Genomic DNA, 2,694 nt, shown 5'->3' on the forward strand with positions numbered 1-2,694 from the left:
CCGGAAAAAAAAAAAAAAAAAAAAAAAAAGGACAATATTCTTGTTAAAACAAATTAAAAGATGAGAGCTTTTGCAATGCTTCTGTAATATGATATGCTACTGGAGGAAGGCTTGGTTGTATAATTTGATTGCCTCAATGCTTTTAAAAAAACAGTAACAATATAATATTTAAAAAAATATCAGTAAATTATATTACTATTAAGCAGCATAATAAAATATTTAAAGTAAAAAAAAATGTTTTTCTCATATATGTGGTGAATTGAATTTTTCAATGTGAATGAATAAAATATGCACAATAAAAACAAAACACACACACACACACACACACACACACACACACACACACACACACACACACACACACACACACACACACACACACACACACACACACACACACACACACACACACACACACACACACACACACACACACACACACACACACACACACACACACACACACACACACACACACACACACACACACACACACACACACACACACACACACACACACACACACACACACACACACACACACACACACACACACACACATATATATATATATATATATATATACACATATATATTTAAAAAATCAAAATTGATCTCGTTTCTAACTAATTAACTTATTTCAATATTGATCATTTAAGTACCATTATATGTATATGAAAACTAATATCTATGTAATTTATTATTTTATTTAATAATTTTTTCTTTAATAGAACCAAATTAACCTGAGAGGAGTTAACTGAAGATATACAAATGTGAGTTTTTTGGTCATTCTGTAATTCATAATTCTGTTTGGTGACAGTAAAGCCATCTACATCTTCTAAGTAATGCCTGTAGAGTTTATTTGTACAGAACCGGATGCAGAGGCATCTCACCCTCATCTTGCGCTGCCGGGGACACAGGTACAGGTCGAGGCAGCGCTCGAACCGCTCGTGAATGAAGCGCGAGTACGCAGGAACGGCCCGCAGGCAGGCAAACTTCTGTGGCAGGAAACTCAACTTCCTGTACTCGGGGTCCTGCTGCTCCCATGCCAGTCTCTGAACAACAAACACACACACAACAAAGAGCAAACGTTATGAGAACTCTGACAAAGCCGGACTAAAGAACAGGTGCAGGCAAAATTGGGGTCAAAATTTGGTTGCATATAAAGATTAACTTGCAGAGGGGATGCACATGTTTCTACAGAGTTAACTATAGCATGTAAAACATACGCAAATGACTTATAGGCAAATTGTAGAGGCCTAATGGAGCTGGAGGCACAGGTGTGAAATGATGTGAGTGACATTTTAAAGGAAGAGTTGAATCCTTCAAAATGAATCCGCCTTTATTTACTCTTCTGTTTCCAAAAACTCGTGTATGAGTTCTGCACACATGTTGTTCTTTTCCAGATCATAGCGACCAAATCTCAATATAAAGCAGTACATATGACGTATTCCAAATGTTAAATCATTATTCACCGATAATCTTTACTTTGTGTGCTGTTAAATGTGCATCAAAGATGTTTTTCTGCAGTGAATAATTTACATTTGACGGTTATATTTTTATATGCAAACAAGCATAAAGACTCGGAAAGCAAGCGATTCTCTGTTAAATGTCTGACTTTATAAAGCAAGTGTATGTGCATACAGATGGACTGCAAAATAGAAAGGCAGTGTAGATGTAATATTTTAATACACTAATAAATATTAATTATAATGATTATAAATATTAATTCTAAAATATAAATATGCATTTTATACTGTATATATATTTAAAAATATTTTATAACTATTTTAATTAAATATGTGTTTAGTGTAAATGTAATAGTTTAACACATCCAATAAATATTAAAATTAATGACATTTTAATAATACGTATTAAATATAAAATTATACATATATTTTTTTAATATATATTTTATTTATAAATATATTTTAATAAATATGTTGTTCTTGGAAGTTAAATTCATTAATCGAGCATTTGTGGATTAAACAGTGAAACAAAGGCACTGTAAACTGAATATTTTAGTTGATTAATAAATATGAATAAATTATAAAATATAAGTATTAATATTTCTTTATCCATTTAGTTTTGAAATATTTTTATATAAATTTTTAATAATTAAAAAAAAATATTTGTATTAAATATTTGTTCTTGGACGTTAAAATCAAGAATTCAGCGTATACACAGATAAGGTGATACAGAGAAAGGGGATGTAAATTTAATAATATTTTAATATGTTGATATATAATATATTAATTATAATTATTTTAGTTATAATTATTATAATGTTTTGTATCTATAAATTCTATAATTATCTAAATCTATAAATGATCAATAAATGTTTTTCGATTAAACATTTGGTATTGCACATTAAATTTTGGTTCTAAATTGATTAGATTTAAATTAAATCCTACATTTAATGCAAGTAATGCCATATATACTGTAAATACAATGCTATATTATGACTGTAAGGAAGGGATATAAATAACAAGTTTCTTATATTACCAGAAAAATATTAATTTGAGTCACTTGTTAGTATGTTTTTAATTAATTTAACTGAAGATATAATCAGCAGATTTATTGATTATAAAAAATTTTTTTTTTTTTTAAAGTTGAAACTTGCTGCACCAGGCTTAATGACACTGGATGACTTTTATGGTGTTTTTTTTTTTTTTTTAAAGCCCTACTTAAAAA

The 2,694-nt window shown here is 29.2% G+C and overlaps 1 protein-coding gene across 1 annotated transcript in view; it reads right to left on the reverse strand.

Annotated features, from left to right (window-relative positions):
* Window positions 1–2,694, reverse strand: part of LOC107669991 (ribosome biogenesis protein bop1-like) — an 80,749-nt gene that overhangs the window by 17,265 nt on the left and 60,790 nt on the right. Inside the window, exon 8 of the mRNA XM_016462441.1 lies at window positions 894–1,055. Within this exon, the coding sequence (XP_016317927.1) occupies window positions 894–1,055 (162 nt within the window). The remainder of the gene's footprint in view (window positions 1–893; window positions 1,056–2,694) is intronic.

This window comes from Sinocyclocheilus anshuiensis, unplaced genomic scaffold, assembly GCF_001515605.1.
Source record: "Sinocyclocheilus anshuiensis isolate Anshui unplaced genomic scaffold, SAMN03320099.WGS_v1.1 scaffold160, whole genome shotgun sequence".
NCBI lineage: Eukaryota > Metazoa > Chordata > Actinopteri > Cypriniformes > Cyprinidae > Sinocyclocheilus > Sinocyclocheilus anshuiensis.